Consider the following 14,896-nt stretch of genomic DNA (forward strand, 5'->3'; position numbering starts at 1 on the left):
TTTTTATTTCAGGTGTTGCCGCTATGGGTGAGCAGGAGGGCGTTGGAGGGGGTTCAAAGGCATCTTTTTGATTTTATATGGGCGGGCAGGAGACCCAGGGTAAGCAGGAAGGTCTTATATTTGGGGCGGAGTGATGGGGGACTGGGGGTACCCAACATGGTGAAATACTACCAGGCTGCTCAGTTACGTGCCCTTCTAGAGTGGCAGACGCAAGTACCGAAGCCATGGGTGGAGATAGAGCAAAGTTTAAATGATGGAGTGCCCTTGATGCATCGGCCATGGCTGCCGGGCAGGGTGCGACTAGTGGGTGAGGTGCCTTCAATTGGAACTTCTCTGAGGGTTTGGAATCAGACCAGAGGGGGCTTATTGCAGGGCAGGCGCCATTCCTGGTATACCCCGTTGAGACATAATCCAGATTTTTTACCGGGCATGGATGGGGGAGTGTTTGCTGCTTGGAAAGCTACTGATTTGGTATGTGTGGGACAACTGTGGGATCCGATTTTGGGCCGTATTCGACCCTTTGCAGAGCTCCGGGGTAGGTTTGGCTGGGGGATCCGGGATCTGTTTCCTTACCTCCAAGTTATTCACTATATTCGGACTTCGGGTCTCCTGGGGGATTTGAGGGGGGGCAAGACCCCCTTTGAGTTATTGTTGGGTCCAGTGCTCCGGAAGGGAGTTCTGGCTGTTATCTATAGGTGTCTTAATCATAGGGAGGCCCCACATCCCTACATGAGGGCTTGGGAAGGTGATTGGGGAGCTCCTATCTCGTGGGACACTTGGGGGAATATCTGGACAGAAGTTTCCTCGGCGGGTATATCCGCTCTGCTGATTGAGAATGGTTATAAGGTCCTCTTTCGCTGGTACTATACTCCTCAGGCTGTGGCACGTTGGCAGGGAGGTGCAAGTGTACTATGTTGGCGGGGCTGTGGGGAGGTGGGCACCTACCTTCATATGTGGTGGCAGTGTGGGCGGGTGCGTGGGTTCTGGAAGGAGGTTTTTTCTAGGGTGTCCCAGATCCTTGATATCCAGATCCCGGAGAGTTGGCGACATGCCCTATTGTATTGGCATCCCTTAGATCTTGCCTGGGGAGATTCTATGTTTTGTAAGCTGGCATTCACTGCTGCCAGGTTGGCTTTGGCCTCCTTGTGGAATCAAGCGCTCTCTCCCAACTGGGATATGGTGGAGCAGCGCTTGCTTTCATAGCAACTTCTTTACCACTTAACGGCTTTGCGACATGGCAAACAACATGGCTATGCTCGTATTTGGCGTAGATTTCGGGCTTCTATGGAGGTTGGAGGTAGGGGCGGACCGGGGATTTGAGCTACATTTGGGGCTGAAGTGGGTGGGCGGGGATGTGGGGGATTCCATATTCATGTTCCTCTTCTATTTTCTGCTGTGTATGGGCTTTGTTGGTTCTCAACCTTTTTAAATGTTGTGGGTATTGTGTTTTGTCCCTGGGGGGAGGGTGGGGGGGGGGGGTAGAGGCTATTGTGGTTTGTTGTTGCTTGATTATAGGGATTGCACATGTTATTTGGTTTGCAGCACTTTGACTGTTTTCCAGAATGTTGCACATTATGCCTTGTTTTATTTATTGCTGCTGCATCTACTATGTATATTTTATGTTGTGTGTATATCTCAATAAAAGCTTTATTAAAAAAAAAAAAAAAATCAGAGGCGTTCTGTTCTGTTCAGCGCCATTTCCAGCTCTGTCAACTTAAGCTGTGCAGGATCATTTGGAGGGTCACAGCGCAGTCCAGCAGTTCCTGAAGAAGGGGGTGTGCACCCCCGAAACGGAGTCCCGTTGGACGAATTGAGAATCAATATCTTCGCTGGCTCCACTGAGAAGCTAAGTACTTCCTGTTAGCTTTTTCACTTTGCTGGTTTTGGACGTTTGTATTTGACCCCCCGGATAAGGGGCAGAGACTATTGCTGTTTATGGTGGAACGAGTGTGTGTTTTTTTTTATTTATTATCTTTTTTCACACCGAGCACTGTTGGGTGCACTTTATTATAAATTATACACAGTGTAAAAGCCCGGGGATGTTTCACAGTTAACACCCTGTTGGGTGTAAGCCAGTGACAGCCTGTTCCGCTGGATTTTCCAGCGAGTGGCTGTGTGACTGAGGGCTTTCCTGTGTTTATCACTCATTCATTAGGGATAGTTATATCACCAGCTCCGCTCTAGTCTCTCCCCCCTATCTGGTTCCAGTTCTTGGGGTCTGGGAGGTTTACTTTTTTGATATTATACTGAGATGCATTATTGAAATGTTAAAATATGCTTTATATTTATACCTGGAGATCTGACCATTTGTTATAATTTTTCTTTCAATGCTTAGCTGTGATGGTTGTCAGATGTTTCCTATCAGTGGACCTAGATTTAAATGCAGAAACTGTGATGACTTTGACTTTTGTGAAATATGTTTCAAAATGAGGAAACATAACATCAGACATACATTTGGCAGGATAAATGAACCAGGTAAGGCAATGAGAGACATTTTTTTTTTAAATCTGATTGTGAATTGGTTACTGGCAAGTTCAATGTTTAGATAAATTTAAAACATAGGTTTAATTCCTAAACCCAGCTTTTACCTCTTGGACCAGTTGCTGATGCAGCAGAAGTGGTATGCATAGCCTATGGATGGAGAATCCCAGCCATTGCTCATCAATGAAACCAGTTGTAGCTGTTAGGATGCAGTTGTACTGGATTCCAAGGAAATTGAAAGTGCTATTAGTGAAGGGTTTCAATATTTGAGAGAATATGTTAATTAATTATAGATTTACTCATGCATTTGTTTGGTAATTCAAGCTATCACATTTGGTCACAGTAGGTATTTCCTGTTCCCATAGAGTTTATAGTAAGGGCCTCAATTAAGGAGGCTGGCTCATAGGAAATTGGAGAGTTAAGTGACTTTCCAAGGGTCACAAGGAGTTGCAGTGGGGATTGAACTCAGTCTACTGTACTAACCATTAGGCTACTCTACTTCAAATATATATATACATAACAGTAGTTGAACTTTCCTTGAATCAGGTGTACTTTGTGTGAGCTTTTGTGCAATACTGGGGATTATTGCAGGAGCCTTGGAAACAATTATAACAAGGGAGAAAAAGGAAATCATTAACACAGTACCATGATTATCTCTGCTTGTGATTCCTAGTTCACATTTTCTTTCATCGATCCTCAAACTCCCACACAAACACTTAAATATTAATGTGTCTTTATATAATAACTTCTAATGATTTTTAAATATTTTTGTTGATTGATTTACTACATTCATGTTCTATTGAATAATCTTTTAAGTAAGATAGCCTTTAGTTTTTGTACAATTCTACTTTATTCTGGGACGATTGGTGTTAATTCCATATACGCATCAGGACTTTGTGGGAAGCCTCAAGTTTCAAAGACTTGAGCTCCCACCCTTTTCACCTGCTCCCGGTGGACTCAGTTTTCCTTCCTATAAGCCAGGCAGTAGGAGCTTATCTTTTCTGATCGTGTTTATTTTCTCTATAGTTTGGTCTTTTTGTTCACGGTCTTTACCCTCTTGCTGCGGAGGTTCCCTGCAGGGACAGCTCTGAGTGTGAGATATCGCTTCCAGCAGGTTCACTACCTGTCAGTATGTCCTCTGGACAGCCTGCAGTTCGGATTGGGGCTCAGGAACTGTTCCTTGGGAGCTTGCTCACCCCAGGTTCTTCCGCTAATGGGTCAAGCGCAGGCTGCAGGGATTTGGGGTCAGACTGAATCGGGTTGCCAGAGCAAAGGAGAAGAAGGCAGCGTGCTCTGGTAGCCTGACTGAGAGAGGGAGAGTCGGAGACACAGAGTCCTGCACAGGGGAAGGAGGCAGGAAGAAGCACAGGACACGGGGAAGCGGCGAGAGTACGCTCCGCCCACCCCCACCGCGTCAGAGGCAGCGTCGGACTCCCCCTTGAAAGGGGGCGGAGCCAACGGCACGCGGCGAAGGCAAGCAGCAAAGGCGCTCGCCTTAGCGAGAGCGCCTTTGCGAAGGGCCTTTGAGAAGGGACAAGGCAACGGAGTAAGACAGAAGGGTAAAAAAGCGACAAGTACAGAAGGAAAGCACAGAAGGTAAGAAAGAGACAGACACAAAGGGCCAAGCCATTCACACAAGTATAACAAGCAGGCAGAGAGAGAGAGTGAGAGAGAGGACACCAGCGGCTGGTAGAGAGAGAGAGGACCCCAGCAGCAGGTAGAGAGAGAGAGACCAGCACAGAGCACCAACACAGAGAGAGAAGAGACAGAGAGGACACCACCAACAGGCAGTGAGCGAGAGGACACCAGAGACAGTTAGTGAAAGAAAGAGAGGGCACCAGCACAAAGAGAAAGTCAGGGAGGACACCAACAGCAGATAGGGAGAGAGAAAGGACACAAAGCGGGCACAAGTCACAAGTAATCTCAACTGATATCTTAAAGAAGGAACAACAATGGAAGCAGAAGGAAGCCAGAAGATGAGCTTTCCAGTGTTCTGCACAGACTGTCATATGTACGACTATCTCCCCTCGGGGAGACAGTCATATGTATGCAGTCGGTGTCAGGAACTGAAAAGCTTGAAGAAGGAGGTCAAGCGACTAGAGGACAAGATTCAGGAGCTAGAAGGATTTCACACCACGGAGAGACACATTGAGGAGGAAGTCAGGGAACTTGAGAGATTCATTGAAGAGGCATACAGGACGAAGGTGGAAGAGAACGAACTTCAGATGAAAGAAGAAGCTACACGGATACCAACATGCAAGGGAGAGCAAGAAGAAGATTACCTCAAGGATGACACCCACAGAGGACTACCGCAAGAGGGGGAGATTTTGGCTAATCGAGGCCCAAAAGAAGAAAGAGTGAAGTACATTGAGGACATTGACCTGAGACCGAAGCGAAAATTGAAGAGAGGAAAGTCAGCGATCCTAGTGGGAGACTCGATCCTTAGGCATGTGGACAGCCACATAGCAGGAGGGAGAGAGGACCGACTGGTGACCTGCCTTCCGGGAGCAAGAACCAAGGACATTGTGGACAAAATTGGAATGATCCTGGAAGGGGCGGAGACAGAAGAGACCGCTGTAGTGATCCACATCGGGACGAACGATGTCAGCAGGAGAGACTACAAAAGAAGCACGCTGTTAGAACAATTCAAGATTCTGGGAAGGAAGCTGAAGATGAAGGCCCAGAAGATAGTGTTCTCAGAGATCTTACCAGTACCGAGGGCAGATGTGAAAAGGCAGGAGGAACTACAATCAATAAATACGTGGATGAGGAGATGGTGTGAGGAAGAAGGATTCCACTTCGTGAGGAACTGGGCGGCGTTCTGGGGCAAGAGCAAGCTCTACAGGAAAGATGGACTGCACCTGAGCGCAGCAGGAACTAGACTCCTAGCGAACAACGTCAAGAGAGGAATAGAACAGGCTTTAAACTAAGAAGAAGGGGAAAGCCGACAGTTGACAAAGGGTCGACGATTCAGAAGACGGTATCCTGTGAAGATACCGAGGGGAAAAATGGCTGGGAAGGAACAAGGGACAAACTGCAGGAGTCGACTAACCCAGAAGAAGTGGTTACAATGTCTGCAGCAAAAGAGAAGAAAATATGGACCGAAGCACAGGGAAAAGAAAGGAGGACAGCAAAATACCAGGATCTAAAGTGCATATATGCTAATGCAAGGAGCCTAAGAAACAAAATGGGGGAACTAGAAGCCTTGGCCAACGCAGAAGACATCAACATCATTGGAATCTCTGAAACATGGTGGAATGAGGAAAGCAAATGGGATACAGCACTACCGGGATACAAGCTCTATCGCCAGGACAGAACAGGACAAAAAGGAGGTGGAATATCCCTATACATAAAAGAAGGCATACAATCCACACAAATGGACACAGCAGAGACGGCCAGCAAGCCGGAATCTCTATGGGTTAAAATAACGGGAAGGAAAGGGCCTGAAATAAGGATGGGCCTATTTTATCGCCCACAGGGGCAAACCAGAGATATCAATGAGGAAATGGAAGCCGAGATGAAGCGTGAATGCAAAAGCGGCAACACGGTTATTATGGGAGACTTCAACTACCCTGGGATAGACTGGAGGCTTGGAAGCTCGAAATGCACTAGGGAGACAAAATTCCTGGAAGCTACACAGGATTGTTTCATGGAACAGCTTGTTAGAGAATCGACGAGAGGAAATGCCACTCTGGATCTAATCCTAAATGGGTTAAGGGGACCTGCAAAGGAAGTAGAAGTAGTGGGACCGTTGGGAAACAGCGATCATAATATGATCAAGTTCAAGGTTGAGGTAGGAGTGTCAAAAGGCAAGAGATCCATTGCGACAACTTTTAACTTCAGGAAAGGAAACTACGAAGCAATGAGGGAATTGGTAAGGAAGAAACTTAGGAACACTTCCAAAACATGGCTAACGGTAAATCATGCCTGGTCCTTCTTCAGGGACATGGTGAGCGAGGCGCAAAATCTGTATATCCCCAGATTCAGGAAGGGGTGTAAAAAAAATCGAACAAAAGACCCGGCGTGGATAACCAAAACAGTGAAGGAAGCGATAGGCAATAAGAAAAAATCATTCAAGAAATGGAAAAAGGACAAAACTGAGGGGAACTGGAAAGAGCACAAGAAGCATCAAAAAGAATGTCACCGTGAGGTTCGGAAAGCCAAAAGAGAGTATGAAGAGAGGCTAGCCAGGGAAGCAAGAAATTTCAAACCATTCTTCAGATATGTTAAAGGGAAGCAGCCGGCTAGAGAGGAAGTGGGACCGCTGGACGACGGAGACAGGAAGGGAGTGGTGAAGGAGGAGAAGGTAGTGGCAGAAAGGCTTAACATGTTCTTCTCGTCTGTATTTACAAACGAAAACACGTTCAACATACCGGAACCTGAGCAATTCTTCAACGGAAGTCAGGCAGAAAAATTAACATCCATAGAAGTGAGCCTTGAGGACGTTCGTAGGCAGATAGAAAAACTAAAAACTGACAAATCCCCGGGTCCGGATGGCATACATCCAAGGGTTCTGAAGGAATTAAAGGAGGAGATAGCGGAACTACTGCAGCAAATTTGCAACTTATCCCTGAAAACAGGCGAGATCCCGGAAGATTGGAAGATAGCCAACGTTACGCCCATCTTTAAAAAGGGATCAAGAGGTGACCCGGGAAACTACAGGCCGGTGAGCCTGACTTCGGTTCCGGGGAAATTGGCAGAAGCACTGATAAAAGAAAACATCGATCAACATTTTGAAAAACATGAACTTCTGATAACCAGCCAGCATGGTTTCTGCAAGGGAAGATCGTGCCTAACGAACTTATTGCACTTCTTCGAAGGGATCAACAAACGGATGGACAAAGGAGACCCCATAGACATCATATATCTAGATTTCCAAAAAGCCTTTGACAAGGTGCCCCATGAACGTCTACTCCGGAAACTGAAGAACCATGGGGTGGAAGGAGACGTACATAGATGGATCAGAAAACTGGTTGGAGGGTAGAAAACAAAGGGTAGGAGTGAAGGGTCACTACTCCGACTGGAGGAGGGTCACGAGTGGTGTCCCGCAGGGCTCGGTGCTCGGGCCGCTGCTATTTAATATCTTCATAAATGATCTAGAAACAGGAACGAAATGCGAGATAATAAAATTTGTGGACGACACCAAACTATTTAATGGAGCTCGGACTACAGAGGACTGCAAAAAGTTGCAAAGGGACTTGAACAAATTAGAAGAATGGGCGGCGAAATGGCAGATGAAGTTCAACATTGAAAAATGTAAAGTATTACATGTGGGGAGCAGAAACTCGAGGTACAACTATACAATGGGAGGGATGTTATTGAATAAGAGTACCCAGGAAAGGGACTTGGGGGTAATGGTGGACATGACAATGAAGCCGTCGGCACAGTGTGCAGCGGCCGCTAAGAGAGCAAATAGAATGCTTGGTATAATCAAAAAGGGTATTACAGCCAGAACGAAAGAAGTTATCCTGCCGTTGTATCGGGCGATGGTGCGCCCGCATTTGGAGTACTGCGTCCAATATTGGTCGCCGTATCTTAAGAAGGATATGGCATTAGTCGAGAGGGTTCAAAGGAGAGCAACACGTCTGATAATAGGTATGGAAAACCTGTCATATTCTGAGAGATTGGAGAAGCTGGGTCTCTTTTCCCTGGAGAAGAGGAGACTTAGAGGGGATATGATAGAGACTTACAAGATCATCAAGGGCATAGAGAGAGTAGAGAGGGACAGATTCTTCGAACTTTCGAAAAATAAGAGAACAAGAGGGCATTCGGAAAAGTTGAAAGGGGACAGATTCAAAACAAATGCTAGGAAGTTCATCTTTACTCAACGTGTGGTGGACAGCTGGAATGCGCTTTCAGAGGACGTTATAAGGCAGAGTATGGTACTGGGGTTCAAGAAAGGATTGGACAAATTCCTACTGGAAATGGGGATAGAGGGGTATAGATAGAAGATTACTGCACAGGTCCTGGACGGACCTGTTGGGCTGCCGCATGAGCGGACTGCTGGGAACGATGGACCTCGGGTCTGACCCAGCAGAGGCATTTCTTATGTTCTTATGTTCTTATGACTGCATTCTTCTGCCAGGCATCTGCATGGCATGCCTGAGGGTGGCGGAGGTCCCGGCTGTGGATGTCCAACCGGTGGAGCAGTCAGAAGAATCCAAGCTCAGCTTTCCAGCAGTTTGAGGCAGAGGATCTCCCTGTAAGCTGTTTTAGCTCTGCCTTTAATGTTTTCCAATTAGCACATGGTTCTGTGAGTATAGACCGATAGCCTGAATCAACAGTTTGGGGGATCTTAAAAAAGGAGTTTTGGGAGGTTTTTCACATGTCCTACCCCCTCACTCCACCCCTAAAATTATAAAATCATCTTTTTTGAGGGCTTCTGGTTTTCCCGTGCTATTTTTAGTTGAAATATGCAGCCATCTTGTATTTTCTCAATTTAGAATTAAAGTTATTTTTAGCACTTGCAAGCTTAGTTTTTGCAAGAAAACCTCTCAGATGGGCTCCCCAGGTAGGATGTGATGGATTCATGCCTTATTTGCAGTGGATGACTGTTGGGTGTGCTGCCACTATTTTCATGCACTGCGGCCCGCTGGGGGAATGAAATTTGCCCAAGCCTTGTGACTTTGTCCTCTGCATGGGTTCTTCCTGCTATTTCTGCCTGGTTACCATCAGGTACAACTGGCTGCAGAGTTCAGGTGGGGCAGCACTGAATGGAGGTGCTTTAAAGACAGCCTGGATACTGATTTGCAACTCAGTTTCAAGTTTCGTTTTTTTGCTCACAAGTCTGTGTTGAAATTGTTTGAGACTCTGTGGATGTGCAGCTTTTTCCTACACAAACATTTATAACTCTTTTGTTGGTGTGCTCTTTGTATAAGGGTGGTTTCTCTTAGGGCTGTTTCAGTGTCTTTATTTTTCCACTGAATAATATCAACCACATTTTTGAAAGTGATTTCATTCTTTCTCTCTCTATTAAGTGGAGGTTTTGTTGTTGTTTTTTTTTACCAAATAAAGCTCAACTGAGGTTTTTTCTCCACTTTTCATTATTTTTCTATGAGTGAGTTGTGTATGAGATAGTGTGTGTGTTTGTGTAGTGGGCAGGCCTTGCAGCTTTGTAAGGGACCATCTGTGGTTCCATATAGGGCATATTTTTGACTTTTAGTGATTATGTATGTGTCCTTTCCCTAGTTATTTGTAAGCAATTGAAATCACCGTGGGAGGTGTGCTGACTCCTGGGCATCTGCTAAGGGAGAAAGAACTGCCTGGAGAACCCCCTTTGCTGATCTATCATTTGTGGGTGTTATTCTCCTCTCCCCCCTTTTTTTTTCCTTATTTAATAATTTGGTTACTTAGATAGGTTAACTATGGGGAAAAGAAAAGGGAAAATAGTTTCTGCACCTATAATGATAGGTCCCATGGACCATCACCTTTTAGAATTCCCACAAACAGCAGAAATATTAGAACTACCGTGTTTCCCCCATTATAGGACCTCCTCCTTTAGTAAGACACCCCTCCTTTTTTCCCCACCTGGGAAACCCCCCCCCCCCCGAAAATAAGGCACTATTTGGCAAGCACCCCCACAGCCTCCCGACCACCCCCATCATGTTGAAGCTCCTACCGGTGTCCTGCTGCTTCCTCTTGGTGGTCCCGACACGATCGGGGCAAGAGGGAGCTCAAGCCCTCTTGCCCCAGCCAACCGCGGCACCCCCGACACGATCGGGGCAAGAGGGAGCCCAAGCCCTCTTGCCCCCCCGACTCCCCGACACTATCGAGGCAAAAGGGAGCCCAAGCCCTCTTGCCCCGCCGACTCCCCAATTCCCCGACAATATCGGGCCAGGAGGGAGCCCAAGTCCTCCTGGCCCTGGCAACCCCTCCCCCCCCGCTAGTTGTTCGGGCCAGGAGGGAGCCAAAACCCTCCTAGCCACGGCGACCCCCTACCCCCATCCCGCACTACATTACGGGCAGGAGGGATCCCAGGCCCTCCTGCCCTCGACGCAAACCCCCCTCCCTCCAATGACCGCCCCCCCAAGAACCTCCAACCGCCCCCCCAGCCGACCCGCGACCCCCCTGGCCGACCCCCACGACACCCCCACCCCCCTTACCCATACCTTTCTGTAGTTGGCCGGACAGACGGGAACCAAACCCGCCTGTCTGGCAGGCAGCCAACGACGGAATAAGGCCGGATTGGCCCATCCGTCCCAAAGCTCCGCCAACTGGTGGGGCCTAAGGTGCCTGGGCCAATCAGAATAGGCCCGGAAGCCTTAGGTCCCACCTGGGGGCGGGGCCTGAGGCACATGGGCCCAACCCGACCATGTGCCCAAGGCCCCGCAACCAGGAGGGACCTAAGGCTCCCGGGCCTATTCTGATTGGCCCAGGCGCCTTAGGCCCCACCAGTAGGCGAGCTTTGGGACGGATGGGCCAATCCGGCCTCATTCCGTCGTTGGCTGCCTGCCGGACAGGCGGGTTTGGCTCCCGTCTATCCGGCCAACTACAGAAAGGTACGGGGAAGGGGAGTGGGGGTGTCGTGGGGGTCGTCCAGGGGGGTCGCGGATCGGCTGGGGGGGCAGTCGGAGGTTCTTGGGGGGGCGGTCGTTGGGGGGAGGGGGGTTTGCATCGAGGGCAGGAGGGCCTGGGATCCCTCCTGCCCGTAATGTAGTGCGGGGTGGGGGTAGGGGGTCGCCGTGGCCAGGAGGGTTTGGGCTCCCTCCTGGCCTGAACAACTAGCGGGGGGGGGGGCGCCAGGGCCAGGAGGACTTGGGCTCCCTCCTGGCCCGAACAACTAGCGGGGGGGGGGTCGCCAAGGCCAGGAGGACTTGGGCTCCCTCCTGGCCCGATATTGTCGGGGAGTTGGGGAGTCGGCGGGGCAAGAGGGCTTGGGCTCCCTTTTGCCCCGATCGTGTCGGGGAGTCGGGGGGCAAGAGGGCTTGAGCTCCCTCTTGCCCCGATCGTGTCGGGGGTGCCACAGTTGGTTGGGGCAAGAGGGCTTGAGCTCCCTCTTGCCCCGATCGTGTCGGGGGTGCCGCGGTTGGCTGGGGCAAGAGGGCTTGAGCTCCCTCTTGCCCCGATTGTGTCGGGGAGTCGGGGGGGCAAGTGGGCTTGAGCTCCCTCTTGCCCCGATCGTGTTGGGGAGTCGGGACCGCCAAGAGGTAGCAGCAGGACACCGGTATAAGCTTGTACATGATGGGGGGGGGTCGGGAAGCTGTGGGGGTGCGAGCGGTCCTTCAGGGTGGGGGTGCGGGTGCGAGCTGTCCTGCTGGGGGGGTGAATCGGACGTCGGGGGGGGGCATCAGGCTTTCAGGGTGGGGACAGGACTTCAAGGGGGAGAGGAGAGTCGGGGCAGGCGAAAGGAGAGTCGGACGGCGACGGGAGAGTCGGGCAGCATGCGCAGTATACGTGTGTGTGCGGTATATAAAAATTTCTGTACATAAATTTGTGTTTTTCGCGCGCTATACCTGTGTGCGCGTTTTACACGGGTGCACATTATCTACATGAAAATACGGTACTTGTAGTGATACCGTACATCAGGGGTGCCCACACTTTTTGGGCTTGCGAGCTACTTTTTAAATGACCAAGTTAAAATGATCTACCAACAATAAAATAAAAAAAAAACACAAAGCACACTGTATGCATAGAAAATGTTAATCATCATTCCTATTCCAGGGTTTTTCAAAGAGGTCAAAGCAGATGACTCTAAGCACTATCACCTCAGTAACAACCATACAAAAATAGACAAATATACCCCTTCCCTTTTTACTAAACCATGATAGCAGTTTTTAGCGCAGGGAGCTGCGCTGAATGCCCAGGACTGCTCTCGACACTCATAGGCTCCCTGCGCTAAAAACCTCTATTGCGGTTTAGTAAAAGGGGACCTTAGTGTAAAATATAGACAGCAGATATAAATTCAGACACATTTTGATCACTAAATTTAAAATAAAATCATTTTCCCTACCTTGTCTGGTGATTTCATGAGTCTCTGGTTGCACTTTCTTCTTCTGACTGTGCATACAATCTTTCTTCCCTTCTTTTAGCCTGTATGCTTCTTCTCCTCCAGACCTCATTCCTTCCCCCCAACTTTTCCTTCCTCTTCCCTGCCCTTTCTTTCTCTCTGCCTCCCTTTCATTTTTTTCTGTTTCTCTTCTTTCCTTCTGTATCCCTGCCTGCCCTTTTTCTTTCTTTCTCCCTGCCCTTCCCCAAGCCACTACCACTGCCATTACCATCGGGGACCAGGACCCAAACACCACCAATAACAGGCCCCAAGCTCTCCCTGCTTCGGCCAACCAGCATTCCTCTCCCCGACGTCAATTCTGCCGTCGGGAAGAGGAAGGCTGATCAGCCCAAGATCGTGATCAACCTATTGGGGGAAATGCTGCCGGGTCCTGCCTTCGCGGAAACAGAAAGTAGGCAGAACCCGGCAGGAACAAGAACAAATGCTTCACTAACCTGTCTCCCGCATTAGCCCGTAGCGAACGCTTGCTTCAGGGCTCTCAACATGTGCGTGCAGGCTTCCCTTCTCCCCCCCCCTCCCCGGACATAACTTCCGGTGTCGAAGAGAAGAGAAGTCTGCACGCACACGTTAGAGCCCGGAGCATAAGTTCGCTAGGGGCTGAAATTTCCAAGCCGGTTTTTTTTTGGGGGGGGGGTTTAATGTTCAGCAGCGGCAGATGACAGCTGGGCGGACTGCCCAGCTAAAAGGCCCTAGGGAGAACACTGGAGAGGAAGGCTGATCGGCCCGTAGATCAGGACGGCAACACGAGTGCGATCGACTCAAGTTGCCTTCCTGAGCTACTGGTCGATCGCGATCGACGCGTTGGGCACCCCTGCCGTACATAGTGATGCTGCCATCTAGTGTTTTAAAAGCAAACTGCAAATCTGTATCTGATCTGTACGGTATGTGGAGGATGCTGTTTTCTAACAGATTTGAAAGCTGATTTCAAGTTCAAACTTTACAAGTGTACATTTACCGTGTTACAGACACATTTCCAAAAACGTTAGCTTGCCATGTAAAAGGTAAATAAAAATTGGCATGCAAATCCTTTAAACCAGATTGTTAACTGTAAAATCAAAAATCTGGTTTAAAGGATTTGCATGCCAATTTTTATTTACCTTTTACATGGCAAGCTAACGTTTTTCTCTCCATATTGTTAAGATGGTAACCGCCCATCCCCCTGATTCTCTTGTTCCATTTTGATTCCCCCCTCTGATGCCCTCTGTATCATTTTAAAAGATCACCCCCCCCCCCCCACCCAGGATACCCTAGTGCCATTTTTTATTCTTTTACCCTTAGGCATGGCCACAAAAAGAAAAAGCTACTCTGTGGAGTACAAGAGGAGAATCGTGGAAGATTCTTGGGGCCAAAATCTTGCTGCTTTCTGCAAAGAAAAAATGTTGAATATACGATTGCTCCACAAGTGGCGAGCAGAGTATGGTAAACTAGTTGAACAAGTGGAAAAGGGAAATTCTAACAAACGCAAGTGTGGGTCAGGTCGGAAACCAATATTTTCTGAGCTGGAAGATCTGATCTGTGAATGGGTTGTTGACAGGAGAACAAAGGCTTTGGTTGTGAATAGGGCTCATATTCAAGAATTTGCCCTTGCAATGGCGCCACAGTTTAACATTTCAAATTTCAAAGCATCACAACACTGGCTGGATAATTTCCTTCAGTGAAGTGAATTGTCTTTAAGAAGATCCACGACATTGTTTAGGCTGGAAGATGCTCAAGTGATTAAGCGAGCACTTGCATTCAAGTCCTTTATTGATGAGATTGACTTCTCTAAATACAAGCTTTCCAACATGATTGCTATGGATGAAACTGCAGTGTTTATGGGCCAATCATCTCAAACAACAATTGAACAGCGGGGTGCCTCCTCAGTGTACATTCCCTCCACTGCTTATGAAAGTGCACGTGTGACCTGTATTTTGGCAATTCGTCTGGATGGCACTAAAGTCCTACCTCTAATAATTTCTAAGGGCAAGAAGGAAAAGATTGAACGTGTTTCAGGAATTTTTGAAAAAGCCTGGGCCACACAAGCTGTTATAAGAAAGTGGGTAGATTTAATGCTGCCACGTTATGCGAGGAGGTCAAAGAGGTCTGCTAGTCTGGGATGCAGCTAGCACTCACCGTGCTAAAGATATGAAGTCATTTCTTCATGAAAGAAAAATAGATCAAATAATGATTCCTGCGGGAATGACGGCCTATCTCCAGACCCTTGATATTGCAATCAACAAGCCATTCAAGGACAATCTGCGCATGGAAATTAATGACTACATTGAAAATAGAATGGAGAGAAATCAGCGTGGAAACTTTGTGAAACCTAAACTGCAAGAGGTTGTGACTTGGGTGAAGAATTCATGGGATAAAATCACTGACAGTTGCATTGAACATGCATTACGAGCAGGCTACCTTGATAAGAAGTAC

At 48.2% G+C, this 14,896-nt stretch overlaps 1 protein-coding gene across 1 annotated transcript in view; it reads left to right on the forward strand.

Annotated features, from left to right (window-relative positions):
* Positions 1-14,896, forward strand: part of HERC2 (HECT and RLD domain containing E3 ubiquitin protein ligase 2) — a 3,346,202-nt gene that overhangs the window by 1,632,306 nt on the left and 1,699,000 nt on the right. The window contains 1 exon segment of the mRNA XM_033948978.1: positions 2,336-2,475. Within this exon segment, the coding sequence (XP_033804869.1) occupies positions 2,336-2,475 (140 nt within the window).

Source organism: Geotrypetes seraphini, chromosome 6 (genome assembly GCF_902459505.1).
Source record: "Geotrypetes seraphini chromosome 6, aGeoSer1.1, whole genome shotgun sequence".
NCBI lineage: Eukaryota > Metazoa > Chordata > Amphibia > Gymnophiona > Dermophiidae > Geotrypetes > Geotrypetes seraphini.